Here is a 27,792-nt window from a genome sequence, read left to right on the forward strand (position 1 = left end):
CAAAGCAGCTCCAGGACACCCAGGGCAAGAGAGGACCTCCCTTTCTCTCCCCTTCCCGTGATCACATGTTATGTGCATTTTGCTAACCTCCAAGGGCTATTTAGTGAAAATAGCTTGCAAAGAGATAACAAGGACTTGGTTGGGGTTCGAGCATCAGTGCTATAGTGGCTTTCTCTGCTGCTTATAGAAAGAAAGGTTCTTATAGACAAAGGTTCACTCTCCCCAGCAACCCCGAAAAAAGGGTGGCCTGGGCAATTCCCCACCCCTTCCTCACATGACCTTGTTTTCCTATGGACCGAGACCAAGATGCTCCTCCCACCCGTCTCCTCCTGGAAGCCAAGCCCCCTTTTAATCTGTATAAGGTCCACTCCCCTGGGATAGAGTGATTGCAGAAACTGCCTTTTCTCTCTCAGAGACCAAGCTAGAGACCCAGGTAAGCAGCCCAAGAGGCACACAGGAGCTGTTTTTGCTTAAGGGTTGGAGAGGGGCGAGCCAGGGTGGGTGAGGCTAGCCTGAGAATCGGGCCAGGCAGACGTGGGCAGGGGTCAGAGCTGGAGTCAGGAATGGAGCACATAGGCTGCAGAGAGCCCATGGGGCTGGAGAAGGAGCAGCCCCCAGGTTGGGGGAGGAGAGCATCTCTCTTTGGAATACAATGGCATCTCTTTATGGTGCCAGTGTAAAACACTGGGGCTGAGTTTCCCTTGTGTTGTAGGACAACAGGGCTCTGTCCACCGTGATCCTGGATGAATACTTGATGGTTATCTCAGGGATACAATTTGGCTTATTCAAAATTTGGTTTATTTATTTAATGGTTTATTCCAAAGCATCTTCTAATGAGCCATGTGAGCGCTGGGTACAGAGGTGTTTTATGTTTCAAAGGTATTTCGTATCAAAAATATTTCTGTATTCAAAGACGGGGCTGCTAGGATTTTAGGTCATTTCTGGGGTCACCACCCAGAGGGGAGGACGGCCTCTCTGTGGGGAGTGGGAATCAAATGTTTGTGGAGAAGAGTATATGTGATTGTCTCGTTACTTGGAAAAGCTCGCAGGAAGAGGGACATCTTTCTGGTTGACCTAGAGACTGTAAGCCAGGGAGGCTACAGGTGGGAGCTGGGGTTCTCTTTCTAAGGCGATGTTATTCCTCCTCTCCCCCTTTTCTCGGGCAGGCTCCTCCAGGAAAGTGAGACCACCATGGCTCCAAAGTCCCTGGTCCTGCTGCCATGGCTGGTCTTGGTGCTGCTGGTGCTGGGGTGGGTCCAGCCTTCCCTGGGCAGGGAATCGCCGGCCATGAAGTTCCAGCGGCAGCACATGGACTCCGGCAACTCCCCAGGCAACAACCCCAACTACTGCAACCAAATGATGATGCGCCGAAAAATGACCCAGGGACGGTGCAAGCCGCTGAACACCTTTGTGCACGAGTCCCTGGAAGATGTCAAGGCCGTCTGCTCCCAGAAAAACGTCCTCTGCAAGAATGGGCGGACCAACTGCTATGAGAGCAGCTCCACCATGCACATCACAGACTGCCGCCAGACGGGCAGCTCCAAGTACCCCAACTGTGCCTACAAGACCAGCCAGAAGGAGAAACACATCATCGTGGCCTGTGAAGGGGACCCGTACGTGCCAGTCCACTTTGACAATTCTGTGTAGGTCTCTACCTGAAGCCAGAGATGCCCCACTTCATTGCCTCTCCCCCTCTTGCTTCCTTGCCCTGCAGGCAAGAACTCAAGTTAGTTAGGGCTCTTACCCTCCCCCCTCCTCCACGCACACACACACACACAAGCACATGCTTCCCTGGCTTGAGGGCAATCACTCAAGTTAATTAGGACTCTTATCCAACACACACACACACACACACACACACACACACACACACACACACACGTGCGCCCCTGGCCTGAGGCTTGCCCCTGCGTGGCTTGGGGGGTGAGGAGAGGGTTGTGAGATGGGGCCTATGTTAACCACTTCACTGCTTCTTTCAATAAAACACAGTTGCAACCACTTGAATTCCTGATGCTGTCCCCATCCAGGTGCTGTCTGTGTGATCGCTCTCCTGACAGGGGTGAGAACCGTGAATCTGGTTAGCTTTGGTGAGTGGTGAATGGAATCCTTAGATGCCACCTCTTCTGACTTTTGATTTTCACTGACCTGAGATAATTCCTCTCTTTGTAGGTTCCTTGATGCCCAATTAGTTTTAAAGTGTGGGCTATTTTAGATAAAAAGGAGCTACGGTCTGGGACAGTGTCACGCTGGGCGAGCTGACAGAGGGCGAAGCTCAGATACAAAAATCTCTGGCACAGAAGGAAGGACAGCGTGACCCTGGGAAGACCCTCCTCGGCCTCAGGTGGGGAGGAGGAGTGTATGAACTTATGACCCTAAATTTCCATTTTCCTTTTTTTGAGGGAGCTATTGCTAAATCAGAAAGCTGGTCCTCTCTTCCTTGCAGAGTTGGAACCCTCCATTCAGGAGCTAGGAAGGACTTCAGCGATCATCAGGTGGGGGGAGGATAAGTAGATTTCAGCTTGTGGACCAACTCTAATTGGAAGTGCCTGCCTAGAACGCTGTAGAAAAATACCTAAAGAGTGAAGTGATGGAATAGTGGCCTCTACCGAAGGCTCGAGAGCGGTGAGGGTGTGTGGGCCACCCACTGGCCACCCCTGACCTAATGTAACCCCCGCCTTTTACAGAGGGGCAACCTGAATCTCAGAAAGGTTAAGTGACCTGCTCACGGCAGCTGCTAGTTGCTGTCTGACTGAGACTAGACCTTGGGTCTCCTGGCTTCCCTGTCGTTGCTCTCTCTGCTATTGGAGTCTCCTCAAGAAGGAAATTCCCCAGTCTCCCTCCTTCACTGAGTGCTGTGGAGTCATGGCTTTCTCTGCCTGAGCTTGCTGGGGGCTCCCACAGGTTCCCAGGGCACTTGGCCTATGAGTCTGCTCACTTCTTGGCAACCCTTTCTTACATCCATTGAAAAGACTAAACTTGGCTTCTGTCATCACTTAATCATTTCATATGACCCCCTGTTTACACCTGCATCAAGCTCTAGACAAGGTCATAGAACTAGAGAAAGGTCCTACTGCCAACCAGTTTGACCAGTTCTGTCATTGTCTTTGTGTACTACATTTATAATGTTGGAAGTGATGGTGTGTTTTTTAGGTAAAGTGAATGCTTAGCTCTGGGGCCTCTGTAAGAGGAAGAAGGCCTGTGGGTCAGAGGGGTGGCCAGCTATTTTGGTTGTAGTGGGGATCTCACTCCTTACAAACAGTGAGGATGGAGGAGGGAAAAAAGGGAAAATTTAAGTTTCTAGTTCTGTTTTCTTTAGATAGAATTTTTCTTAAGTTCATCTCACTCTTGTTTCCAAACCCAAAGCTCCTCATTTTCCCTCCTGCTAGTGCTAAGAGAACACTTTAGTAGATCTTTTTTGAACACTCACTTGGAGCTTCGCTGCATCTATTCTGCACAATCACCAGCTCTGGCTACTGGTTCCATGCACCTTCCTGGCCATGGGACCACTGTGAGTCTCCACCCGGGGAATCAAGTGATAGGTGCTAGCAGATGGTCCGGGTGCAGACCTGCACAGCCAGGGAAACGGGGCTGGGGTGGGGCGGAAAGTGCTCTGAATAGGAGGACTCTGGGAGGGGGAAGATCGAGTCTTGTCCTAGAGCCATCAGGCGGAGTCAAGGGGAGAAACACCAGTCATCGGGAGACAAATCAGAGGTGTCTGTTCTGTGGGGCGACTATTGCTATCCCACAGATACAGGAGTATTAACCTCTTCTAGGAGACTGACCCAGGCAGATTAATCTTAAAATTGAGGTGCTAACATGTGAAGATGGATACCTGCTTAAAGACAGAAATGACCATATCCAGTGATTCTTCTAAGAAGGATAATGTTAATTTTCAGAAGAATCTTCAAACCAAACAAGCTTCAAGAATTCTGCAATCTCAGTGGACAGGTAGATGCATCCCAGCATCCTCCTTACTCCTGCAATTTTACCTGTACCGACAAAATCATAGTGTCTTCTGCCTCTTCTGACATGCTGATTTTCTCCTGTCTCTCTCTCTGGTAAATTCCCCTTCAATTCCAGCAGCCAATAGTCTTCCAGCCTGAAACAGATCGGTCACCCATACCTTCAATGAACAGAGTAAAGGGCCATTGCGTCAGGTTCTTTCTTTCCAAGTGCTGCCTCATCAGTATTTGCACTTTGCGCTTTCTGTCTAACTGGAAAATGAAAGGCTGCTCCCAGTCTCCACTCTTGCCTCCTTAGACTGATTCAGCCCTCACAGAGCAAGTGGGAGCACTAAAGGGCTTTGAATCTACCTGCCCGTGGCAGAAGGCGCCTCAGTATTGGTTTGGGAAATTGATCACGAATGTGGGGCAGCCCTCCATGTGCATGATTCATGATGCATGATTCATGATGCATGATGGAGGTCCTGCATAGAAGTTTCAGAATGAAAGTGTACCTCCTGAAGACTAAACTGTGGCATACCTGGAAGCATCTCAAAACTGTCTCCCAGGAGCCACTTTCTAGGGGACTAATCTCAAACATCTCTGCAAATCATTCAGTAAATTCCGGTGTACTTTAGGTTTCTTTGTGGCCTGCAGCAAGTGTAGGTGGGATGGTTTCATCTCAGCTTCCTCCCTCCGCGCTTATCTCCCTTCCCACTCCCTTATTGTCTTCTTACTTAACATAGAGAAGGAGTTGTTCATCTGAATGGACAGAGTCTCACTAGGCCTGTTTTACTAGCCAGTGTGGTGACTGTACTTTAAAGCTCATCACTACTGTATGTCATCCTCTGGTTTCTTCTTGCTACAAGTCTGAGCAGGGCCTGTATTCAGGGTCAGTTTCCTTCCTTTTCCACCTTCCCTCAGTCTGCAGCTGGGTGGATAATTGGGCCAGGGCACCTAATGTAGTCCTTGCCCTACTATCAGCTCCCTGTGCTGTGCCCCTAAGGCAACTCTGTAGCCCTCTCTGGACCATAGTTGTCTAATCTGTAAAACCCAGGGCTTGGGTTTGGTCATCTCAAAGTCCCCTTACGCTTAGGGCCTTCTACTCCCTATCTTTTTTTTTTTTTTTTTTTTTTGGCAGTTAGTTCCCCAACCAGGGATTGAACCCGCGCCCCCTGCAGTGGAAGCGGGGAGTCTTAACCACTCGACCACCAGGGAAGCGCTTAGGACCTTCTAGATGAACATCCATGTCTAGCAGTGAGTGCTGAGCCCTGGCATGCAGTTTCTGGCTCTTCATGGGTAGGCATCTCTAGAAGAGTCACATCATTGAGATCTGGTTTGGTTCAAAGCTCTTCTCAATGCAAAGCCATGTTCAGAGGTCTAGGTCATCCCAGTGGATTTCAAACATGCTTCTAGGGCAGATTTTCCTCTCAGGCAACTTTAGGCAGCCTCTGAGAGTCAAGGCTGGCAGCTAGCCTCTGCTAGGCCTTGTTAGCTTCCTGGGACCTGAGAGCCCATGGAGGTTTTTAGCTTGGCTCAGGTCCACAGACGGGAGAGAGTAATGTGGAGGCAAAATCAAGGCAACAACAAGAGAATGTGGGAGTGGGACCAGGAAGTTCCTAAGCTTCTTGGAAACATTCCTCATAGAGGCTGAGAGCTGGCCCTGCTTCTGGCCAACATGTTTAGCAGCTTCTCTTCGCCACCTCCCTCAAGCTCCCCCTTCCTCTCCCATAAATACTGCCAGACAATTATTTAAGGGAAGGGCTCTGGGATAAAGAGAGCTTGGGCTGTTGTAACATACAAAATCTGTTTGCATGGGACCATGAGTGTGTGTGCACATGCCTAATATGGATGTGATCATGTTTGTAGATCTGTGGAATTAAGGAACATCAGGTCAGGGAAGGTCGTTTGTAATCTGGCTCTAAAACTTTCACCTTAAAAACAAAGAGGGACTTCACTGGTGGTCCAGTGGGTAAGACTCTATGCTTCCAATGCAGGGGGCCGGGGTTTGATCCCTGGTCAGGGAACTAGATCCCACATGCCACAACTAAAAGCCTGCATGCTGCAACTAAGACCCGGTGGAGCCAAAATAAATAATAAAATAAATAAATAAATATTTTTTTTAAAAAGAGAGGGCTTCCCTGGTGGTGCAGTGGTTGAGAATCTGCCTGCCAATGCAGGGGACACGGGTTCGAGCCCTGGTCTTGGGAAGATCCCACATGCCGCGGAGCGACTAGGACCGTGAGCCACAATTACTGAGCCTGTGCTCCGCAACAAGAGAGGCCGCGATAGTGAGAGGCCCGCGCACCGCGATGAAGAGTGGCCCCCACTTGCCGCAACTAGAGAAAGCCCTCGCACAGAAATGAAGACCCAACACAGCCATAAATAAATAAATAAATAAAATTAAAAAAAAAAAAGAGAAACTGAGGCATGAAGCCAAGTATGGAATGATGAAAGCCAGGTCTGCTGACTCCCAGAGTGTGTGCTTTTATGCCTTGCTTCCACATTTTCTTTCTTTTTTAAAAAATGATCATATGGGAAAATTGATCTTTTTGGTATACAATTCTATGAATTTTCAACTCGTATAAATGAATTGCACACTATCAGTACACAGAACAGTTCCACCCCCCAAATACCCTTGTACTATCTCTTTATAGTCACACACTCCCCTCACCCCAACACCTGCCAACCACTGATCTATTCTCTGTCACTATAGTTTTGTCTTTTCAAAATATCATACAGGGCTTCCCTGGTGGCGCAGTGGTTAAGAATCCGCCTGCCAATGCAGGAGACATGGGTTCAAGCCCTGGCCTGGGAAGATCCCACATGCTGTGGAGCAACTAAGCCCGTGAGCCACAACTACTGAGCCTGCGCTCTAGAGCCCATGAGCCACAACTGAGCCCGCATGCCACAACTACTGAAGCCTGTGTGCCTAGAGCCCATGCTTTGCAACAAGAGAAGCCACAGCGATAAGCCCACGCACCACAACGAAGAGTAGCCCCAACTCGCCGCAACGAGAGAAAAGCCCGCGTGCAGCAACGAAGACGCAGTGCAGCCAAAAATAAATAAATTTATTTTTTTAAAAAATCATACAAATTGGATTGCACAGTATGTAACCTTCCAAGACTGGCTTCTTTTACTCACTGTAATGCCTATGAAATTTATCCAAGTTGTATGGATCAGTGGTTCGTTCCTTTTTATCGTTGAGTAGCATTTTATTGCGTGGATGTTCCATGGCTTATTTATCCATTCACCTGTTGAAGGACATTTGCATTGTTTCCATTCTGGGTGATTATGAAGATAGCTGCTTTAAACATCTGTGTACATATTTTTGTGTGAATTGGTGGAAGAATAGACACATAGATCAACGGAGCTGCATAGAGAGCCCAGAGCATACCCACACAAATACTGTCAAATAAAAGTGCAAAGCAATTCTAGGAAGAAAGGATAATCTTTTCAACAAATTGTGATTGAACATCCACATGCAAAAACAAACAAACAAAAGCCCCCTAACTTCAAAACCCTAAACCTTCTTCCCTCTGCCCTCTCTTTTCCACAGAGGCAGCTCTGTATTGGCGGAGAGACCTATGATATGCTTCTAAGTCCTGGAACCACCAGCAGGATCTGTTCTCAGTCAGACCCTGGGTAGGTGGGAGCCTTGAGGTTGGGACAGAACAGGCAATGAAGAAGGCACAGGAGATTAGAAGAAGTAAGACAGAGGGATTATAAATACGGTGTCAGGAAGTAAGTATGGATGAGACTTAGAGGTAAAAAGGGATGAGAAAACAAGATCAGAAGGGATGGCATAGTTGGTTCTGTTGACTACCTGGAAGGTTATAGCTAATCAGGTCGCTCAGGAGTAGGAGGAAAATCTGTTTTTCTTTTTGTTTTTTTTCTCACAGGAAATGTAGCTCTGCATTTCCAGCATTCCACCTTCTTTTCTTGGGCTTTTGGGAATGGTGTGGGCCTCCTCTATGGCAAGCCTTGCTATTTTACTTAAGCTCAGTAGTGTGATGCCCAGTATTTACTGCTTTTACAGCCTCCATGTACTCTTGCAATTCCTTCAGTCAGCCAAGACAATGGGAGATATAAAAAAACATCAGTTCTTTCCTCAGTACCTTTCTTTACAAGCTGCTGTCTGTGAAATCCCCACAACCACTGGTAGGCACCAAATAACAGTTGTCATAAGAGCAGGGAACAGCTCTTATCCTTACTGTATCCTCTCCTCGGAAAAGTTGCCAAACTACAATTAAAGACCTAAATGTAGGGATGCCTCACACCATCGCTTAGGTCCTTGGGGCTCTTATGAAACTTCTCTTTATAGTCACTGTTATAAGCTGAATTGTGTTCTCCCAAAATTTATATGTTCAAACTTTAACTTCTCAGAAATGTAAGATGTAAATCAGAATGTATTTGAAGCTAAGGCCTTTAAAGAAGTGATTAAGTTAAAATAAGGCCTTAGGTGGGCCCTAATCCAGTCTGACTGGTGTCCTTATAAGAAGAGGAAATTTGAACACAGAGAGACACCAGGGGTGCCATCACTGTCCCAGGGGGAAAGACAGGAAGTTGGGAGCTGGCTAGAAAGGGGGCTATTTGAGGATGTCTTTTTTAGAGAGCTAAAAATACTTTCCTTGAAAGTAATCATCCAAAGGGGAGATGGAACTACTTGTATGAGGTACCAGGAATTTCATTAAGCCCCTTTTATATGTATGTTTAAATCTATATTAGGTCATTCAGGTCTTGAAACCACCCTGAGAACTAACACTAATCACTCTTCGTTAAACATTCCAGTTTTCTTGGTTGTTTTTCCCACTCAGCTGAAAGCTACTGGTGACCCGGTCTTTTTCATTTTTCTGTGGCTGGTGATTTGCAGGGTGCCAGACAAAGTAGAGTTTGGTAGGGCTTCCCTGGTGGCGCAGTGGTTGAGAATCCGCCTGCCAATGCAGGCGACACGGGTTCGAGCCCTGGTCCGGGAAGATCCCACATGCCACGGAGCAGGTAAGCCCGTGCGCCACAACTACTGAGCCTGCGCTCTAGAGCCCGCGAGCCACAACTACTGAGCCTGCGTGCCACAACTAATGAAGCCCACGTGCCTAGAGCCTGTGCACCGCAACAAAGAGTAGCCCCTGCTCGCAGCAACTAGAGAAAGCCCGCGCACAGCAACGAAGACCCAACGCAGCCAAAAATAAATAAATAAGTAAATTTATTTAAAAAAAAAATTAAAAAAAAAAAAAGTAGAGTTTGGTAGATTCTATACATGAAAGTGAGTAGGTAAAATATCTTATCTTAGTAAATGAGGCAACTGATTATCTGCAAAGATAGGTAATTTGCACAAGTAGTAAATGGCCGTGCTGAAATTTTTTAAAAACTTTTTATTTTGAAATAATTTCAGCTATACAGAACAGTTGCAAAAATGATACAAAGAATTCCTGTATATCATTTGTCTATATTCTCTAAACATTAACATTTTTCCTATTTGCTTTATTAGTCACATATTTATGTACAGATACATAAACTTTTTTCTGAATGTGTGAGAGTAAGTTTTGGACATGTTGCCCCTTTTCCAAAATTCTTCACTATGCATTTCCTAAAAACGAGAACATTCTTTTTACAAGGGTTTAAAATTAAGTATACTTATCAAAATCAGGAAATTTGCATTGAAACTATACAGTTATCTAATCCACAGACTGTATTCAACTTTCATCAACTGCCTCACTCTAGAGCCCGCGATCCACAACTACTGAGCCCTTGTGCCACAACTACTGAAGCCCGTGCACCCTAGAGCCCATGCTCTGAAACAAGAGAAGCCACTGCAATGAGAAGCCCATGCACTGCAAAGAAGAGCAGTAGGGGCTCGCCGCAACTAGAGAAAGCTCACACGCAGCAACAAAGACTCAATGCAGCCAAAAAGAAATAAATAAATAAATAAATAAATAAATAAATAAATAAATAAATAAAACATTAAAAAAAAGAAAAAGAAACCCACTAGTGTCAGGGACTTCCGCGGTGACGCAGTGGTTAAGAATCTGCCTGCTGATGCAGGGGAACCGTGTTCAAGCCCTAGTCTGGTAAGATCCCACATGCTGCAGAGTAACTAAGCCCACAGGCCACAAGTATTGAGCCTGCGTGCCACAACTACTGAAGCCCGCACGCCTAGAAGCCGTGCTCTGCAACAAAAGAAGCCACCACAATGAGAAACCCGCCCACTGCAATGAAGAGTAGCCCCCGCTCGCCACAAGAGAAAACCTGCGCGCAGGAACGAAGACCCAACGCAGCCATAAATAAATAAATTAAATTAAATAAAAAGAAACCCACTGGTGTCAGGCATTGTACTAGGAACCAAGGATCTAAAGATGCAAATAACATCTTTTTTTTTGCCTACATGACAATGTTGTGCTATTTCATACTCATCAGGTTGCCAAAAATGCAGGAGCATGATACTCTCATGTTTTGCCAGAGACAGGACATTGAGAGCAAAACTCACATACCATAGTTTCTGGTGAAATTATACAATCAATGCTTCAGTTAGTCTATCTGTGTAACAAATTACCCCCAAACTTGGTGGCACAAAACAATAATTTATTATGCTCCCAGTGGGTCAGGAGTTCAGATAGGACACAGTGGGGGCAGCTTGTCTCTGTTCCAATGTCTGAGGCGGCAGCTGGAAGACTCAGAGGTTGGGAGCTGGTATCATCTGAAGGCTCATTCACCCACATGTTGAATGGTTGATGTTGGCTGATACCTTAGCTGAGCCTGTTGGCTGGAATATCTATACAAGGCCTCTCCACGTGGCACCATCTTCCTCACAGCATGATGATTGGGTCCAACTGTGGGTGTCCTACAACAGAGAGGGAAAGCCAGGCAGAAGCTGTATCACCTTTTATGACTTGGCTTTGGAAGTCATACAGTGTGACTTTCACCCCATTCTATTCATTAGAAGGGAGTTTCTAAGACTAACCCATACTCAAGGAAAGGGAACATAGACCCTTCTGATAGAGAAGAGTCAATATCACACTATAAGAAGAGCATGTAGAATGGGATATGTTGATATGGACATCTCTGAAAAATACAATCGGCTACAATCAGTTTGTCAACAAAGAAGAACAAAGAACATCACTCATTACCCAGTTATACAAGGGTTAAGTCGCAACCCACTGCAGTCGACCACTGACAGGGCATCCTGCAGGAAACTGAGGATGAAACACAGGATGAGGTAGTCTGTGCTTTGGAAAAACAGGTTCCTAGATAGTTAGATGTGTATCTCAGGAATAATTTCAAAGACCCCTGATTCTTGCACCTTCCCAAACATAAGCTCTAGTCCTCAGTAAGACCATGAATACAACTTAAACTCGCAATTCTTATGCTGTGTGTCTTTCTTTAAGTTGACAAATTTCTTTGTACAGAGAAATGTACAAAGATGTCATTGCAGTGCTGCTTGTGAGGGTGGAAATTTGGGAACATCCCAAATATTCAAAAATAGACGACTGGTAAATAAATGACGGTTTATTAATACAAAGGAACAAACAATATACCAGTAAAAATAAAAGAACAACAAAGATACATTTTAATATCGATGAGTCTTAAAAACATTGTTGAGTGAACAAAAAAAGCAAGTTGCAGAATGATTTGTACTATATGATAGTATTTATATAAATTTCTTTTTAAATTGCACATGGAAACCCTATGTTTTGTTTATGAAGATATTATACATGAAGTATAAGTACAAAAATAAGACTGGTAACACTTTAAATGTATAATTTCATTTGAGAAAAGTTAAGAGGAATGGGAATGGAGAGAGGAATAAAATGGACACCAATGTTTTTATGTCTATATATATATTTTAGATAGTAAGTAAATGAAAAACTATTTATTTTGAGTGCTATATATTGGTTTGTATTTATCTACATTGTTTAATTTTTTTAAATATTTATTTATGTATTTATTTGGTTGCACCACGTCTTAGTTGTAGTAGGTGGACTCCTTAGTTGTGGTTCCAGGGCTCCTTAGTTGCAGCTCACCAGCTCCTTAGTTGCAGCACGTGGGCTCCTTAGTTGCAGCAAGCTGGCTCCTTAGTTGTGGCATGCAAACTCTTAGTTGAGGCATGCACGTGGGATCTAGTTCCCTGACCAGGGATCGAACCCGGGCCGCCTGCATTGGGACAGCAGAGTCCTAGACACTGCGCCACAAGGGAAGTCGCTACATTGTTTAATTTTTGAAAAGTAATTCATCACATTAAAAATGAAATTAGCCCATGAGAGAGGGCAAGGGAAGGACTTTATAAAATCCATCAAGGGACTTCCCTGGCAGTCCAGTGGTTAAGACTCTGTGTTTCCAATGCAGGGGGTAAGTGTTTGATCCCTGGTCAGGGAAATAAGATCCCACATGCTGTGTGGTGCGGCCAAAATAAGTAAATAAATAAAATAAAATCCACCAAGAAGTGTGAAGAGGGACTTCCCTTGTGGTGCAGTGGTTAAGAATCCGGCTGTCAACATTGTCCTCAATGGTGAAAAACTGAAACCATTTCCACTAAGATCAGGAACAAGACAAGGTTGCCCACTCTCACCACTATTATTCAACATAGTTTTGGAAGTGTTAGCCACAGCAATCAGAGAAGACAAAGAAATAAAAGGAATCCAAATCGGAAAAGAAGAAGTAAAGCTGTCACTATTTGCAGATGACATGATACTATACATAGAGAATCCTAAAGATGCTACCAGAAAACTCCTAGAGCTAATCAATGAATTTGGTAAAGTAGCAGGATACAAAATTAATGCACAGAAATCTCTTGCATTTCTATACACTAATGACGAAAAATCTGAAAGTGAAATTAAGAAAACACTCCCGTTTCCCATTGCAACAAAAAGAATAAAATATCTAGGAATAAACCTACCTAAGGAGACAAAAGACCTGTATGCAGAAAATTATAAGACACTGATGAAAGAAATTAAAGATGATACAAATAGATGGAGAGATATACCATGTTCCTGGATTGGAAGAATCAACATTGTGAAAATGACTCTACTACCCAAAGCAATCTACAGATTCAATGCAATCCCTATCAAACTACCAATGGCATTTTTCACAGAACTAGAACAAAAAACTTCACAATTTGTATGGAAACACAAAAGACCCCGAATAGCCAAAGCAATCTTGAGAACAAAAAATGGAGCTGGGGGAATCAGGCTCCCTGACTTCAGACTATATTACAAAGCTACAGTAATCAAGACAGTTTGGTACTGGCACAAAAACAGAAATATAGATCAATGGAACAGGATAGAAAGCCCAGAGATAAACCCACACACATATGGTCACCTTATCTTTGATAAAGGAGGCAAGCATATACAGTGGAGAAAAGACAGCCTCTTCAGTAAGTGGTGCTGGGAAAATTGGACAGATACATGTAAAAGTATGAAATTAGAACACTCCCTGACACCATGCACAAAAATAAACTCAAAATGGATTAAAGACCTAAGTGTAAGGCCAGACACTGTCAAACTCTTAGAGGAAAACATAGGCAGAACACTCTATGACATACATCACAGCAAGATTCTTTTTGACCCAGCTCCCAGAGACATGGAAATAAGAACACAAATAAACAAATGGGACCTAATGAAACTTAAAAGCTTTTGCACAGCAAAGGAAACCATAAACAAGACCAAAAGACAACCCTCAGAATGGGAGAAAATATTTGCAAATGAAGCAACTGACAAAGGATTAATCTCCAAGATTTACAAGCAGCTCATGCAGCTCAATAACAAAAAAACGAACAACCCAATCCAAAAATGGGCAGAAGACCTAAATAGACATTTCTCCAAAGAAGATATACAGATTGCCAACAGACACATGAAAGAATGCTCAACATCATTAATCATTAGAGAAATGCAAATCAAAACTACAATGAGATATCATCTCACACCGATCAGAATGGCCATCATCAAAAAATCTAGAAACAATAAATGCTGGAGAGGGTGTGGAGGAAAGGGAACACTCTTGCACTGTTGGTGGGAATGTAAATTGATACAGCCACTATGGAGAACAGTATGGAGGTTCCTTAAAAAACTACAAATAGAACTACCATACGACCCAGCAATCCCACTACTGGGCATATACCCTGAGAAAACCATAGTTCAAAAAGAGTCATGTACCAAAATGTTCATTGCAGCTCTATTTACAATAGCCAGGACATGGAAGCAACCTAAATGTCCATCGACAGATGAATGGATAAAGAAGATGTGGCACATATATACAATGGAATATTACTCAGCCATAAAAAGAAATGAAATGGAGGTATTTGTAATGAGGTGGATGGAGTTAGAGTCTGTCATACAGAGTGAAGTAAGTCAGAAAGAGAAAAACAAATACAGTATGCTAACACATATATACGGAATCTAAGGAAAAAAAAAAAAAAAGGCCATGAAGAACCTAGTGGCAAGACAGGAATAAAGACACAGACCTACTAGAGAATGGACTTGAGGATATGGGGAGGGGGTGGGGTGAGATGTGACAGGGTAAGAGAGTGTCATGGACATATATACACTACCAAATGTAAAATAGATAGCTAGTGGGAAGCAGCCACATAGCACAGGGAGATCAGCTCGGTGCTTTGTGACCACCTAGAGGGGTGGGATGGGGAGGGTGGGAGGGAGGGAGATGCAAGAGGGAAGAGATATGGGAACATATTGTATGTGTATAACTGATTCACTTTGTTATAAAGCAGAAGCTAACACACCATTGGAAGGCAATTATACTTCAATAAAGATGTTTAAAAAAAAAAAAAAAAGAATCCGGCTGCCAATGCAGGGACATGGGTTCGAGCCCTGGTCCAGGAAGATCCCACATACTGCAGAGCAACTAAGCCAGTGTGCCACAACTACTGAGCCTGGGCTCTATAGCCTGTGAGCCACAACTACTGAAGCCCACTCACCTAGAGCCCGTGCTCTGCAACAAGAGAAGCCACTGAAATGAGAAGCCAGCGCACTGCAATGAAGAGTAGCCCCCGATCACTGCAACTAAAAAAAGAAAAAAAAAAAAAGTGTGAAGAGCTCCAGAAGAATTCCCCTCCTCATGAGCCTATGCTTCCCCCTTCCTGTGAGGCTGTTTGGCCTTGCTTTTGCCACCCCATATGTGGGCTTTCCTCTGTAGGCTTGCCTCATATGTGGACATCACGTTTTCTGTTTCTATTAGCCCTGTCTAGATAGTATGGCATTTTCAAACAAAAAAGCCAAACAGAAAAACACAAACGGAAAAGAAAGATAAGAATAATAAAAGAGAGAAAAAGAAAAAAAAAAAGAGAAAAACACAAACTGTTATAAATTAAAAAGGTGACTTAAAGAATATTCACAGTATTGAATTTATCAATGAAACAGTTTTCGATTGTATACTATTTTACCCCAATGGAACTAGTTAAAGTATCCATCTAAGGCAGTAAGTAAAGCAGTAAGAGGGGCATAATATTTTACTGGCTCCACATCCTCTAGTCAATATAAATTGTTTTTTTTTTTAAATAAATTTATATATTTATTTATTTATTTTTGGCTGTGTTGGGTCTTCGTTTCTGTGCGAGGGTTTTCTCTAGTTGTGGCGAGCAGGGGCCACTCTTCATCGCGGTGCGCGGGCCTCTCACTATCGCGGCCTCTCTTGTTGTGGAGCACAGGCTCCAGATGTTCAGGCTCAGTAATTGTGGCTCACGGGCCCAGCTGCTCCGCGGTATGTGGGATCTTCCCAGACCAGGGCTCGAACCCTTGTCCCCTGCATTGGCAGGCGGATTCTCAACCACTGCACCACCAGGGAAGCCCGATAAATTGTTTTAAAAGTACAGTGTCCTCTGACCTGATACTCAAATTCTATTTCCACACCCTGTGAGTAAGAGATATGTATTGAATTGTCTACTTAGCTCATTTTCCCTGGGAACTTTGGCATCTCTAAGCCGGGGCTAATCCTCCTGGCACCAGGCTTGGCCCCAGGATGCCATTATAAACATGGACCCTGAAGCTCCTCAGGGCTTCCTGTGTCTTTTGAGTCTCATATCTTTGTAGGGCTCCCATATGTACATATGTAACTAAAATTGTTTTTTTCCTGTTGATCTATCTTTTTATTACAGGGGGTGTCTCAGCCAAAAACCTAGAAGAGTTTTTGAAAAATTATTTTTCCTCCCCTACACATAGGACCTAAATTCTTTTTTTTTTTAATTTTATTTATTTATTTATTTATGGCTGTGTTGGGTCTTCGTTTCTGTGCGAGGGCTTTCTCTAGTTGCGGCAAGCGGGGGCCGCTCTTCATTGCGGTGCGCGGGTCTCTCACTATCGTGGCCTCTCTTGTTGCGGAGCACAGGCTCCAGACGCGCAGGCTCAGCAATTGTGGCTCACGGGCCTAGTCGCTCCGCAGCATGTGGGATCTTCCCAGACCAGAGCTCGAACCCGTGTCCCCTGCATTGGCAGGCAGATTCTCAACCACTGCGCCACCAGGGAAGCCCCCAGGACCTAAATTCTTAATCCCAGTCCTTCGATCTCTGAATCAAATACCTGTTCCAAAGCCCCAATGTTTCCGTGATATTTCACTATTTGAGTAGGGCAAGAATGTTTTTAGTTTCCCAGTGCTTTTTTTTTTAACCCCCTTGATCTATGCTTTCTCTTTGTCCATTCCAACAGATAATGGGAGAATTGACTCTAAGGCTACAGTGGATTATTGTCCCTACTACTGTTTATATTTAAAACATTATCTGATTAAATATAGAGGCAAATAGTTAAGATCTAGGATGCCTCAGTTACCAGCGTTAGAATCTGTGAAAATACCATCAACATTGAGTATCAGTGCCACCTCCAAACAACCATAGACAATGGTTTCAAGGGAAATATGTAAAGCCATGAGCAGAGTTTGAAGGGATGGAGAACTTTCTTGCTCCAAAGTCCCAGAGACACAGGGGTGAGGGAAGTGGCAGAGGCCCCAGGTTGCCAAATAACCTCAAAGGTTGCCTAGGGCCAAAATCGCTCTCCTTGGAATGCTGGCAAATGCAGGCCTAGGTAGCTCCAGGCTGGCAATGATGTGAAAGGGGTCACACTTCCAAACACACTTATACACACACTCATTAGAATGCAGCAGAAAATGGTTTTATTTCTGTGGACACAATACAACAAAAGTTGGCTGAAGTTCTAAGGCTGAAACTATGGAGGCCTGGACCCTTCTTTGCCCTCTTCCCTACTATCTTCCTTCAAAACCTAGAGCTCCAAAGCAGAAAAGAATCCTACATATTTTTTGTCCCAACTCTGGTCTATCCTCATCACTCTAATTTTTCCAATACCCTCCTTTTTCCTTCTATGGGAACCAGGAAAATCAACAAAAGGAAAGAAAAATCAGAAGAGATCGTAAGAGAATTCGTGCTAAGTGAGAGGGAAAATGATGGAAACTTTAAACAATCTTGTCTAAGTGTACAGGAACCAAATCATAGGGAGGGTCGCTCTTCTGAGGGGGGTCGCAGGCAACAATGAAGAGCTTGTATTGGGTGTCATCTCGGTAGCGGCAGTCAGGATACTTCCCCGCAGTGAAACTGCACTGAGTCAGGTTAACAGGCTTTGGACTCTGGTGGCAGTTGTGCTGCCCATTCTTACAGACGATGTGGGGCAAATCACAGACAGCAGCCACGTCCTGGAAGGAGTTGTGCAGAAAGGTGTTTTGAGGCTTACAGTGTCGAGTATAATTATTGACGCCGCTCATTGCCTTGTTGCACTGGAGAAGCCTTGGCTGTATATGCTGAATTTCAAACCAGTGAGCCTTGGTGAGATGCTTAGGCAAAGCACAAAGTGGACACACTGACCACCATAGTCCCAGCAGCAATAGGAGGAGAGGAAAGCATCCCAGAAGACCTGGCCCCATATTTTCTGTGTAAGGAGAGAGAAAATAATGGTAGTAGTAAAAACAATAAGAGCAAAATTATCACTCATAACCATTTAGATTTTTATCCTGCCTTTTAAGATTTCATAGCTCTTTTTTGTTTGTTTGTTTTTAACCATCTTCTTTCTCACTTGAGTCTTACAATTCTAAAGAAACTAAAGCTCAGTGAAGAGGAATTTGAGGTAAGACGATCTTTTCTCTGACTGGTAGATCTCGTTCTTCTCTTTGTCCTGCACTCATGCGTTTGATGGTCCCCATGTCAGAAACCTTGTCTCTTCCCTCCTGAAATATTTACCCTCCATCTATTTGACCTGGATCTCCCAGCCATCTTCACTGGCCACTCTCCCCAGCCCTGGGGGCTTCTGCTCTTACCAGGTCTGCACGCTGGGGCTCCCGCTGAGAACTGCAGCAGTAGTTAGTCCCAGGCTCAGAGGCTTTTGTCTGTTGTTCTTCTCCCAGATGTGCGAGGCTGCCTGCGTGTGGCAGGGGAAGGGTACTGAACCCTAGGAAAGAGAAAACTAGGGCTTGGAAGATGAACTTCTTGTTGACAGTGTGGATGAGACTCTTAGACTTTCAAACTTGCTGTTTAATTAGTATCAATAACACTGTAAATGCAGGGAGAGTAAGCTTACTTAAAGAAACAATGAGACTCAAAACACAGTTTTGAGGAACTGATCACTTCCTGATATGAGTTGGTGCTTCCTTCCTGACTTGAAGCTTCAGTTTTTTGAAGTATTATGGTTTCATTTCCTTAGGAGAAAATATACATGAAAATCTGATATAATAACTGCCATGTACTTGGTATGTGAGCTTCAACCATAGACTTGAATGAATTATTCCTTTATGTGTATGTTTATCGGGCCAGATACTGGGCTACTCTGATTCGGGAGCTTGTGATCTAATGAAAGAGACAGTCAGGTAAATGGACCAATGCACAATATATTAACAAATATCAATAGCACTTACAGCTGTGATCAAGGAAACTACAGGTAACTGTGTGGAGACAGTAGAGAGGAGGTATTTTTGGAGGGCACAACACTGGCACAGAGTTTTGAAGATTAATTAGAAATTAAGTGAAGAAGATGGTAAGGGCAGCCCAAAGAGGAAACTGTGTGAAGAGACCCATACATATGAAGGAGAAGGGCACATTTAGGGTATTTGCCTCTTAAATCTGTTCTTGCCTTTCCATTGGTGCTGCAATATCCTTATTCAGAACCTTATTGTCTCATAGAGGACTCACATAAAAGTTTCCTACATGGACTCCCTGCCTCTAGTCTCTTTTCCTTCCAATCCATTCTACATATTAATACTTCCAGATTAGTATTTCTTGAGCATAAATATAACAGTGAAACACTCTTGCCCAATAGTTTTAATGGCTCCAATAATCTTTAGGATAAAAATTATTTCTGTTTATAGCAAAGTTGCAAGATACAAGGTTAATATACAAAAATTGCTTCCTTATATACCAGCAATGAACAATTGGAATTTGAAATAAAAAAAAAAAACAGCTAACATTTATATTAGTACCAAAGAAAAATGAAATATTAGGTATAAATCTAATAAAATATGTACAAGATCAATATGAGGAAAACTATAAAACTCTGATGAAATAAATCAAAAGAAGATCTAAATAAATGGAGAGGTATTCCATGTTCATGCTGAAGGAAATCAGAATATGTAACCCCCAAAAATGGCTCTTTGACATAAAAATTATTTTGCACTGAAGGCAATTAAGAATCATGAAGTGCAGAAAAAGCTCCCCGCTTTCTGTCCAAAGCCAGAAAATAAATTCTCTTTTTACTGGAGATAGACCCTCAACCTCCCAGAGAGGGCACCAGAGGAATCTGCAAAAGAATCTTGAAACTAACCCTTATCTTTCTAGTTACTTCTTCACCATTTACTAACCATAGACCAAACTCCTTTGTCTTGTCAATTCTTTACAAATATCTTGTTTCTTGGGCTAAAAGGTATAAAAGCTTCCTGCTCTTTTCACTTATTTGGATTTTTCATTCTCTTATGAACGCTCCCATGTATATGTAAATATTTAATAAAATTTGTATGCTTTTCTCCTATTGACCTGTCTTTGTCGGTTGAATTTTCAGACCCAGCCAGAGACCCTAAGAGTGCTGAGGAAAACTTTCTTCCCATACAATGACATTATGCACTTGTCAAAACGTGTACGACATGAAGAACGAATCCTAGTGTAAATTGTGGACTTTATTAATACTGGTTCATCAAATATAACAAAAGTACCACAGTAAAATAAGATGTTAATAATAAGAAAATTGTGAACAGTGTGGTTAGGAGAGGAGGGAGGGAAGAGAGGCATATGGGAACTCTTTGTACTTTCTACTCAGTTTTTCTGTAAATCTAAAATTGCTCTGAACAAATAAGTCCATCAATTAAAGAAAAAAAATTTTAAGATGTCTGTTCACAACATTGTAAAGCAACAATACTCCAATAAAAATTAATAAAAAAAGAGTAAAAAAAATAAGTCTGTTTGCCTAGTGCTCATGTATCTTATTCTACATCCCATGTATTAGAACAGTCCTCCTTCTCCCTGCAGTTCCACAACTTGATTGTACACCAAACCCACTACAGAGGAAAACAATACCGAGTTACCCATGTCCTTAAGTAGGGGTCTCCTAACCCTGGCCTCACATCAGAATTGCTTATGAAAAGTTTTAAAGTGCCAAGATCCTAGGCCTACTGAATCAGAATCTTGGGGATGGATGTCCTTGCATATCTATATTTGATTAACTCCACAGTGATTCTGTTACCCATTCTTTGTAGAGAACCATTTTTCTTGACTGACATTGATTTTCACCCAATGTCCAAGTTCTTAAGACTGTTCTTATGCTTGATTCCTGAGATAAAGTCCTCCTGAGTCCTACTTCCTCCTCAAGGGATATACATAACAACATATCTTTGAATTCTTCTACAGGAACTAAGGCCCCCACCCAGGTGGAGGATGGTAACTTCAAGCTGAGCACAAGTTCTGGAGCACCACCCTGTTGCCTCGCCACCAACCAATCAGAAGAAAGTCCCAACACCCTGCAGCCCTCACCCCAAATTCTGCCTTTAAAAACTCCTCCCTGCAAACCGTCAGAGATTTCAGGTCTTTTGAGCATGAGCCACCCCTTTCTCCTTGCTTGGCCCTGCAATAAACCTTTCTCTGCTCCAAATTTTGATGTTTCAGGTTGTTTGACATCACAGTGTATCAGGCACAACAACTTGGGTTTGACAACATGCTGGGCTAAAGAAAGTGAGTATTTCCTGTAGGATAGGCACCTAGTATGCATGGCAGATCCCCAAATTTGGAAGGCATGATGAGGATCACAAAGGTTGCTGATAGAGTTTATCCTTTAGGTTTATTTTGTTTGCAAGCAACACAAATTTGAGCAAATTTGAGAGGGAAATTTTTTTTAAAATTTTATTTATTTATTTATTTATTTATGGCTGTGTTGGGTCTTTGTTTCTGTGCGAGGGCTTTCTCCAGTTGCGGCAAGCGGGGGCCACTCTTCATTGCGGTGCGCGGGCCTCTCCCCGTCGCGGCCTCTCCCGTTGCGGAGCACAGGCTCCAGACGCGCAGGCTCAGTAATTGTGGCTCACGGGCTTAGTTGCTCCGCGGCATGTGGGATCTTCCCAGACCAGGGCTCGAACCCGTGTCCCCTGCATTGGCAGGCAGATTCTCAACCACTGCGCCACCAGGGAAGCCCGGAAATTTTTAAGTGGTGGTGAAACTGCACAACCCAGGTTGGGACTTGAACCCACTGCCTTTTTTTTTTTTTTTTTTTTTTTTTTAGTATTTATTTATTTAGGCTGCCCTGGGTCTTAGTTGTGGCATGTAGGATCTTTGTCATGTCATGCGGACTCTTAGTTGCAGCATGCATGCGGGATCTAGGTCTCCGACCAGGGATTGAACCTGGGCCCCCTGCACTGGGAACACGGACAGAGTCTTCCCCACTGGACCACGAGGGAAGTCCCATGAACCCACTGTCTTTTAATTGAGATCACACATTTGGTCTCAGGACTTAATGAAGCTCAGGTTCTTTATGACTCAAGGCAGAAAGAATTCAGTGAGAAAAAAAGAGATAGATAAGAAGTGGATTTATTTAGAGAAATACACATTCCATAGACAGAACGTGGTCTGTCTCAAAAGGCGAGAACAGCCTTGGGAGAAACACACTCCACAGACAGAGTGTGGGCCATCTTGGAAGAGGGCAAGAGGCCCCAAAATATAGGGTGGTTAGTTTTTATGGGCTGGGAAATTTCACAGGCTAATGAGTGGGAGGATTATGCCAACCATTTTGGGGAAGAGGTGGAGATTTCTAGGAACTGGGCCACCACCCACTTTTTGACCTTTTATGGTTAGCCTTGGAACTGTCATGGCACCTGTAGGTGTGTCATTTAGATGGTAATGTATTACAGTGAGTGTATAATGAGGCTCAAGGTCCACTGGAAGTCAAATCTTCCACTCTCTTGGACCTAGTTGGGTCTAACCAGTTTATGTCATATCCTCAAGGGCTATGTCATTCTTTTAGAGGTTGTGCCCTGTCCGCTTCTCTCCTGTTTCAGTAGTAGTAGGAATAGGGTGGAGATTTATTGGAAGAATCTGGGAGAGATTACAATATGAAAAAATATAGCAGAAGGATCAGTCTTTGGAAATAGCTGGAACCCAAGAAGCTTGGGTGAGCTGCAGAGCAGTGCCAAATAAGCATGAATCCACTTCAAATTTTTAAAAAATCCTTGCATCACTACTTGAGATTTAGACTCTGAAGACAGTGTAGAGAATGAAAAAGATATCTTTTCATTTTTTCCTTCTCAGTTCTCAGCTAGGGCCTCTATAACAAAAGACAGATTAACAAGAGAAAAACAAACAGAAGTTTATTAGCATGAATATACCACATGTACATGGGAGAAGCTCAGGGATGAGTAACTCAAGGAGGTGGCTAGAACTTGGGTTTACTTTCCATCTTCAGCTAAAACAAAGAAAGAAGAGTGTGGAGGAGGCAAATTATGGGAAGGTGACCAGGAAAAGTACAGTAAACAAGGGTAGGGTTTGTTATACAGATTTAAGTCTGTGGCTTCTCCATTGATGAGAGTTTCTTGTGACTTAGTCATCTTTTTCTTCCTGTACAGAGAGGGAAACACCCTTACAAATGGAGATTTCCTTGGTAATTGTAAATTTCCCTTACATAAGGGTAATTTATACTCTGTTTTCAAAGTTTCTCCTTTATCTACTGATTCTCAAAATAATCCTATGTTAAAGAGGTACATTCTGGTCTCCTATAAGAGAGAGTCCAGTTAGCCTACCTTGGGTCTCATTACTATTGTTTGACTCAGTAGAGGAGACTGGGAACCTTAAAGGACAGCCCCACCAATGTGCACACAAAAAGGGGAAAGATAGTTCCTTAAGGGAAATGAATATGCATCTTTCCAAACAGGGGAAGTGGATGTGAGAAAGTCTAAGCAACAACACAAGGCTATTATCCTATGTGGACCTGAAACAAATAGACTGCCAGATATTTCTCCAGCAAAGATAGGTTTATTCAGGATCAGCAGAGAATTGTAATTTGGGGTCTGCAACCATGGCAAGCCATGTGCAAGTCCCTGCACAGCAAGGGAAAGAGACTGCTTTAATAGAGAGGAGAAGGAAGCTGGGAGGGCTGGAGTAAACAAAGAGTGCTTGGCTTTTCATTGGCTGAGTCCTTGCCAGGAAAGAAGACAACTCTTTCTTCTTCCAGCTGGGCTCAGCTATGGTCACAGGGTGTGAGAGCTCCTCCTTCTGGTCTTCCAACTCTATTTAATTAAGGTTTCTGTTTATTAATTTTTTATAACAAATTGTGCTTAAATTCATTTTCCTCCTACACTGTTTTGAACCATCATCTTATAACCTTTTAATAAAAGCAATTTTTTTAAAATTTTAATTTTAATTTATTTATTTTTGGTTGCATTGGGTCTTCGTTGCTGCGTGCGGCTTTCTCTAGTTGCAGCGAGCGGGGGCTACTCTTTGTTGTGGTGCACGGGCTTCTCATTGCCATGGCTTCTCTTGTTGCAGAGCAAGGGCCCTAGGTGCACGGGCTTCAGTAGTTGTAGCACGTGGGCTCAGTAGTTGTGGCATATGGGCTTAGTTGCTCCACGGCATGTGGTATCTTCCCACAGCAGGGCTCGAACCTGTGTCCCCTGAATTGACAGGCAGATTCTTAACCACTGCGCCACCAGGGAAGTCCCTAAAAGCAAATTTTAAAGAGTTTTTAAAATGAGGTATTTGTGAAAACTTACTGTAGAAGACCTGAAGAGACAATCCTAAAATACTAGTCTAGGAGACCAGAATATGCCAGTACATTTTGAAGCAGCATTTATCAAGTGAGAAAAACAATCAGTATTTCCCACATGTAAAATGATCGTTGATGAAGAACTATTACCCAAAAACTGAGTTTGTCTCTTGGTGGATGTCGAGCCAAAAGATACAACCAAGCCAAAGATCAGGAGAAGGAAGGATTTATTATTACTTGCAGCAGGTAAGGAGAACACTGGGAATCTTTCCCAAAGCAGTCTCCCTGGAACAGCAAAACTGGAGAAGTTTTAAGCTAAGGGTATATGCATGTTCATGAAGGGGCTTGAGCAGAGGAGAATTCAGCATAGAACTGGGGAAAGGTTGACAGAGTCCAAGCTTTAGCTGACTGAAGTCAGGAAGGTCAACAGCATCATTCTGTCCTCCACCTGGGTGGGGGCCTTAGTTCCTACAGAACTCAAAGACTTTATCAGATTGTAATGTATGTCCCTTGAGGAGGAACTAAGATTCTATTTTATTGCTGAACTGTTGCTTCTTGACTGCTTTTCCTTTGTTCCTGCATTCCCTTACTTCCCTTAAGATCTTGTGGCCAGGCTTAGACCACAAAATGGCTTAGGCTAAAATGGCTTCTCTTATGTCAAGAAAACCCTTCCGGGTTCTCTTTCTCCAGGGACCCCCTACCCTATCTGCTTACAGAACTGCTGTTTAACACTAATCTCTTGTGAGTTTGGTTGGTATAGGTCATCATCTCCCAGGTATCTGCTCATTCCCAAGTACACTGAAAAAATGGCAAAGCTGAGGAGCTGTGCTTGGAGCACGATGACCAATCTAGATTCACTGGCTACTTGTTGAGGTCCGAGTTCCAGGAAGGTGTTGTTGAGGAGGAATTTGTTTCCTTTTTTCCCTTCTAGGATATTTGGCTCATCTCATAATTCGATGATATAAGACAAACTGACAGGAGAAAACAAACAAAAGTTTAATACCACGTATAATACATGGCGGAGACCCAGGTAAACTGAGTAACTTGCCAAAATGGCTGAGGCCATCACCTTAAATATCATCTTCGGCTAAAGACAAAAGGAGATGTTGGGGAGGGAAATCTATGGGAGATGACCAGGAAAACACAGGAAACAAGGATAACGTTGTTTTGCAGACTTATCATTGTCTTGTCCACCACTAAGAGTTTCTAGAGAATGAGTCCGCCCGCCCCCCACCCCCGCCTTCCTGGTACAGCAGGAAGACACCCTTACAAATGGAGATTTCTCTTTTACCTGTAAATGTCTCTTACAAAAGAGTGACTTCTATTTGGTTTTCAGAGCTCCTCTCATATCTGCTGATTCTTAAAAAAATAACCAGGCTAAAATTATCCTTATGCCAAAGAGACATATTTTAGGGTGGAAAATTCTGCTCCCTTATAGTGTGCAGCTTAATTTAAAGTGTCATCTAATTTAAAATGTTTATACCCTGGTCTTTTTTCTAATTGTTTCAAGGCTTGAGTCATTCAGTGATGCAGGAGGCTGAAGAACACAGGGTCCTTTAATGTTCAGTGTTTCTCCTTCGCATACCTGCCCCAGGCAAAATTATACTAAGCAAACATTTCTCTTAAAAAAATTATACGAAGCGAACATTATCTCTAGCTCTCATTTAGCAAACAGAATTTCTGTGGACCGACCTTACTTGTGTCTTCAACATTTCCTTCTCCAATCTACTTCCTCTTTCCTCCAACAAAATGCAAGTCTTAAGCCCCACTCTTTTTTTTTTTTTTTTAATTTTTGGCTGCGTTGGGTCTTCGTTGCTATGTGCAGGCTTTCTCTAGTTGTGGCGGCGAGCGGGGGCTACTCTTTGTTGCGGTGCGCTGGCTTCTCATTGCGGTGGCTTCTCTTGTTGCAGAGCACAGGCTCTAGGAGCGTAGACTTCAGTAGTTGCAGCTCACGGGCTCAGTAGTTGTGGCATGCAGGCCCTAGAGGGCACGGGCTTCAGTAGTTGTGGCTCATGGGCTTAGTGGCTCCGCGGCATATGGCATCTTCCCGGACCAGGAATCGAACCCGTGTGCCCTGCATTGGCAGGCAGATTCTTAACCACTGTGCCCAGGGAAGTCCCTAAGCCCCACTCCTGAAGAGAGTTTCATTTTAAAGTCCTCTAGCCCTACCCTATATCTCTGCCAAGTGAAAATGGTTTTTATCAGATAAACTCATTTGTGCTCATATCTTCTACTTAATGTATTATTCATCAGGAAACATACATACTACCGTAACTCATCTAAAATGCAATAGCCTCCTTACAGACATTCTTAATGAAATCCAGGGAGAGGAGACAATTGATGGGCACTCGTCATGTTTGTTTTGTCAAAGTCAAAATTAAAATATCAAGTCAAAGGATGAGAAAGGAAGAAAATCAGTGTTGACTGAGCACCTGCTATGTGCCAGGGACATGCTACATATTTTATACCTAATCAGCTCTGGCCACACCCACCAATCTGGGTGGGTATGGGAACTCAGCATGTCCCCATAATCAATGCCTAGGTCACAACTTTTCTCCAGCTTAGCACATAAACAGTTATACTTTCATCATACACACAAGTCTATTACACACATTAGACACACACATATAATACACTTTAAACCTACATACAGCACAAATCACATTCAAGCATAAGCTATATAACTCACAGTTATAACACCTGTGCTAATCACATGACACATAAATAAATTTCACACACATTGGAATGATAAAATTTATTTAGGGATGGGAAGATCATTCCACTTGCGAAGTTATAAGGAGAATCGATATCAGGAAAATTCCTGGGTTAGTCAAAAAGAGATTTCATATGAGCTGAATCTTTTCAAAAATGTAGAAGTAAATCAAGTAAATAAGGACAGAAGGGTATTCCAAGCAGAGAAACAACATAGGCAAAGTTACGATAGTAAGAAACCACGTGAAACATAACTCTCAGTAGTTGGAAAACATTGGCAAATAAATGCAAGGGCTCTTGATGCAGGGAGGGGCCACAACTTGGGAAGCACTGAACACCAAAACCTGTGGGTGTGGGTCAACTTTCTAGTTGCTGATATCCTCTAACAACTGCATGTCCTCTATGCCATCAACAAACCCGTTCATGCCACAATGGAATTCAATGTAGCTGTAGCTCTTGTAATATTTGTAGTTGTTTTTGCTATTCTCCCGGTAGCACTTGAGTGTTTTGAAGGGATATGGGGCCCATATATATACATTTCTGTAGTGACCTCTCCCATTCCTGATGCATATATGCTCAATTTTGTGCCATACGGTATAGACGAAGATGTGATAGTTCTTGTCTTTTGAAACACCTCTTTCCCTCATCAGATCACTGCATTTGTACTTGCTGAATTCCCAGTTTGTGCTAGGGTGGTGCCGTTTCACGAATTCCCTCCAGGAAATGTTCTGGCTGTGTACAAGGAGCCCACATAGAGGGAACAGCAGGGCCAAGAGAGGGCCTAGGACCTTTAGAGAGGATGCCATCTCAGTCACCAGGGCCACCTGTGTGTGTACAGGGAAGAGAGAGGAAACACTGCTGAGCTCTACCTTAAAATTCCTTTCTCTGCCAACGTAGGCCCTTCAACTAAATTTTATCATTTGGTTCCCAGGCTAGAAGGTGATAACTCTCATTAGATAATAAAGTTTATAAGA

General features: G+C 43.3%; 3 protein-coding genes across 3 annotated transcripts; 1 reads left to right on the forward strand and 2 right to left on the reverse strand.

The window, feature by feature from the left end:
- Positions 1-313: 313 nt before the first annotated feature.
- On the forward strand, positions 314-2,004 carry RNASE1 (ribonuclease A family member 1, pancreatic). The gene is made up of 2 exons (XM_082452564.1): positions 314-433; positions 1,167-2,004. Exon 2 carries the CDS (start codon positions 1,192-1,194, stop codon positions 1,645-1,647), a length of 456 nt encoding a protein of 151 aa, XP_082308690.1. The 5' UTR covers positions 314-433; positions 1,167-1,191; the 3' UTR covers positions 1,648-2,004.
- Positions 2,005-17,031: 15,027 nt separating this feature from the next.
- RNASE6 (ribonuclease A family member 6) lies at positions 17,032-18,470 on the reverse strand. The gene is made up of 2 exons (XM_082452562.1): positions 18,201-18,470; positions 17,032-17,815 (listed from the first exon to the last, which is right to left on the reverse strand). The coding sequence occupies exon 2, from the start codon at positions 17,808-17,810 to the stop codon at positions 17,346-17,348; it is 465 nt and encodes a 154-aa protein (XP_082308688.1). The 5' UTR covers positions 17,811-17,815; positions 18,201-18,470; the 3' UTR covers positions 17,032-17,345.
- EDDM3B (epididymal protein 3B) lies at positions 18,201-27,792 on the reverse strand. The gene has a single exon (XM_082452578.1). It carries the CDS (start codon positions 27,622-27,624, stop codon positions 27,184-27,186), a length of 441 nt encoding a protein of 146 aa, XP_082308704.1. The 5' UTR covers positions 27,625-27,792; the 3' UTR covers positions 18,201-27,183.

Source organism: Balaenoptera physalus (genome assembly GCF_965194825.1).
Source record: "Balaenoptera physalus genome assembly, chromosome: 2".
Lineage (NCBI taxonomy): Eukaryota > Metazoa > Chordata > Mammalia > Artiodactyla > Balaenopteridae > Balaenoptera > Balaenoptera physalus.

Bases quoted from the DNA above. Each gene is read 5' to 3' on its own strand.
- EDDM3B (XM_082452578.1), bottom strand. From the start codon at position 27,624: ATGGCATCCTCTCTAAAGGTCCTAGGCCCTCTCTTGGCCCTGCTGTTC.
- RNASE1 (XM_082452564.1), top strand. From the start codon at position 1,192: ATGGCTCCAAAGTCCCTGGTCCTGCTGCCATGGCTGGTCTTGGTGCTG.
- RNASE6 (XM_082452562.1), bottom strand. From the start codon at position 17,810: ATGGGGCCAGGTCTTCTGGGATGCTTTCCTCTCCTCCTATTGCTGCTG.